The 3,112-nt window shown below is 36.7% G+C and overlaps 1 protein-coding gene across 2 annotated transcripts in view; it reads left to right on the forward strand.

Moving 5' to 3' along the window:
- DYM (dymeclin) overlaps nt 1–3,112 on the forward strand; it is a 367,263-nt gene that overhangs the window by 47,618 nt on the left and 316,533 nt on the right. For both annotated transcript variants that reach the window (XM_003784710.2, XM_023510160.1), the window contains exon 4: nt 2,697–2,790. In XM_003784710.2, coding sequence (XP_003784758.1) covers nt 2,697–2,790 — 94 coding nt within the window. The remainder of the gene's footprint in view (nt 1–2,696; nt 2,791–3,112) is intronic.

Below are 3,112 nucleotides of genomic sequence, written 5' to 3' on the forward strand. Positions count from 1 at the left end.
TGGGCTTAGGCGATTCTCTTGCCTCAGCCTCCTGAGTAGCTGGGACTATAGGCGCCCGCCACAATGCCTGGCTGTTTTTTTGTTGCAGTTTGGCCAGGGCCGGGATTGAACCTGCCACCCTTGGTATATGGGACCAGCAATCCCCATGTATTGTTAACTAGTCCTCGGTTTTTTACATTTTCTGTATGTTGGTTATTGGATCTTAGGGCTCATGGGTATTTTGGAGAAGTATTGGCAAAGTTTGTTTCAGGGGCTTGGAAGCAGTTTTTTTCTCTCATCCCACATGTAAATCCTCTTTAAGATACCTTTGTGTGAGTGCTATGCAGACTTTGCTTGAATTAGTCTAGGGTATTTCCTTCCTTACATGAAAGCTACTTTAGCAGCTACAAGTTCAAGCTCTGGAGTCAGATAAGTTAGCTTTTTATTACTTAACCACTATTGTTATCTTAATTTTATAGATAAGGAACCAGAGGCATGGGAAAGTTAAGCAAATTGCCAAATGTCATACAGAGTCCCTGGTGAGGCTGGTATTTGAACCTTGCCAGATTCTGTGGCCTCTTCCTGGTACACTTTCTGCTTTTCTTTCTCTCCTGTTGCTGTATCTGTCTCTTCTGTTGCTGCTCTGACTCCTGAAGCTTATTCAGTTTCCCATAGCCCTTTATTTGTACCATTTAATGTTGATCCTGTTAAATTCCTTTGCTGTCATCATTGAGATATTTTGGAATCTTGAGTCTACCATTTTATTTAAAATCATTGAGTATATTTAATTTTCTTTTTTTTTTAAGGGGGGTTGGGGGACAGAGTTTCACCTTGGTAGAGTGCTGTGGAGTCCTAACTCACAGCAACCTCAAACTCTTGGGATTAAGCAATCCTCTTGCCTTCGTTTTTTTCTGTTTTTAGTAGAGAGTGGGCTCTTACTCTTGCTCAGGTTGGTCTTGAAGTCCTGAGCTCAAGCAGTCCACCTGCCTCGGCTTCCCAGAGTGCTAGTAGTATAAGCATGACCCACCTCGTCTGGCCCATATATTTAATTTTCTAATTTATTCCGATTTTTATCTTATCTAAAAGAGTGGTATAGAAACTGTCCTTGTATATAGTAAGCTCTATGAAGACAGGGAGTTCTGTCCATAGGTCTCTCCCCAGTGTCTGAAACTATGGGCACACATGGGCCACTGGGAAAATGCATGCTATCTGAATGAATGAATGAATGAATGAATGAAAAGGTACATAAAGCTTTAATCACTTCAGTCTAGTAGTCTGGTAGGGTTTTCTAACAATGTAGAGTTGCTTTGTTTTGTTTGTTTTGTTTTTTAAATATATTAACCATTTGTAAATTTAGACTATTACTTGTAAAGTCATTTGATAATAAAGGGACTGTTGAATGAACAAAGATTTTGAAGTTGAGATTCTGAATGATGGTTGTAGTCATATCACCCTGAGCTTAGTTTGTTTCTACATTTGATTTTGATTTACAATAGCTAGATAATATCAAGTCCCTTATAGGTATACTTGCAAATGTTAACTGTTGTTTTTTTTAAACAGTTTATTCTGAAATCTCAGAGTATTCTTTCATTAATTAAACCCAAACCCTGAAAGAGGACTAGTGAAACTCTAACAAAATCTAATATCTGATCTTTATTTTGGATTATGAAAGGTGGACAAAAACTCCCTAACTTAACAACAGATGGAGCACCTTGCTACTCACAGTAGGGTTTTGTAACCAACAGCACTGAGCATTACCTGAGAGACAGGTTAGAGCTGCAGAATTTCAGTTCACACTTTATACACTAAAATTTGAATTTGTATTGTAATAAGAACATCTTATAATTTAAGTGTACGTTGAACTTTAAGAAGGTTGGGTGTGGGATTCCAACAACCTCTTAGATAATGCATTTGCTGCTAGTCAGTGAACCATACTTGGAAGACCAAAACACTACAACTTTAATGAGAAAGTTCAGTAGTTATTTGCAGACTCTCATGCTGTGACAAGAACACCTTTCCAGCAGGTAGACCTGAGTTAACTTGACAGTTATTAAGCACAAAGCCAGTATGTTGTAATGGTGTAACTTATTCCTATACACGATCTTTCTTTTCTTTCTTTCTTTCTTTTTTTTTTTTGAGACAGAATCTTGCTCTATGGCCTTGGGTAGAGTGCAGTGGCATCATAACTCACAGCAACCTCAAACTCTGGGACTCAAGTGATCCTCCTGCCTCATCCTCCTGAGTGGTGGGGACTACAGACACGCGCCATTACACCCAGTTAATTTTTTCTATTTTTTTTTTGTAGAAATGGAATCTTGCTTTTGCTCAGGCTAGTCTGGAACTCCTGGCCCAAGGACTTGCAAAGTGTTGAGATTTCAGGTGTGAGCTACCTGGCCTGGCCTTGAGTTGTATTAAATGTCTACTTTTCTAAAGAGAAAGGAGAGAGAATGTAAATGGAATAGATCTTTAGTTATTATACCTTTATTTTGATCTGTTTCTATCATTTTCATTTTGCAAATGATTTTTTGATGATCAGAATTAAGACCAAGAGCAGCAGTTTTTCTCATGGCTTATTTCTCTAATTGGGTATGAAATTGGCAATAAGGTTGGTCAGTGAATATTTTCAATTTGACATTTGGTTTTATAAATGTTATGATAAGCTCTCTTTGATTTCAATTCTTAATTTTAACTATTTAAAATCTTTTTTTCTCTTTCAGTTGAAAACAATCCTCGAACAGGGAATCTTGGTGCGCTAATTAAGGTCTTCCTTTCTAGAACCAAAGAACTAAAACTTTCAGCAGAATGTCAGAAGTAAGCTGTATGGTGAAATCATGTTCACTTTATATTTAACAATATGAGTATTATTTATTGGTGGAATTAAAATACTATCTTTCAAAAACCCCTGTAAAGGGATTATTCTCATTATTCAGGGAAAAAGTTTTTAAAATGGAGATGTTTTAGCTTAGTGTCTAAGTCATTGGGGTGAGATTGATTATAAGTTCTGGAATTTGTTTGATTCTAGGATCTTAGGCAATTTTTAGAAATATTCTTTAAAGAAGACTAATAGTGATGTAATTATCATTTAAAAAGGTAACTTTCTCTTGCTCATCCTACCTAGCTTAAATAGAGACTT

This window comes from Otolemur garnettii, unplaced genomic scaffold (genome assembly GCF_000181295.1).
Source record: "Otolemur garnettii isolate 467f Iridium unplaced genomic scaffold, OtoGar3 scaffold00012, whole genome shotgun sequence".
Lineage (NCBI taxonomy): Eukaryota > Metazoa > Chordata > Mammalia > Primates > Galagidae > Otolemur > Otolemur garnettii.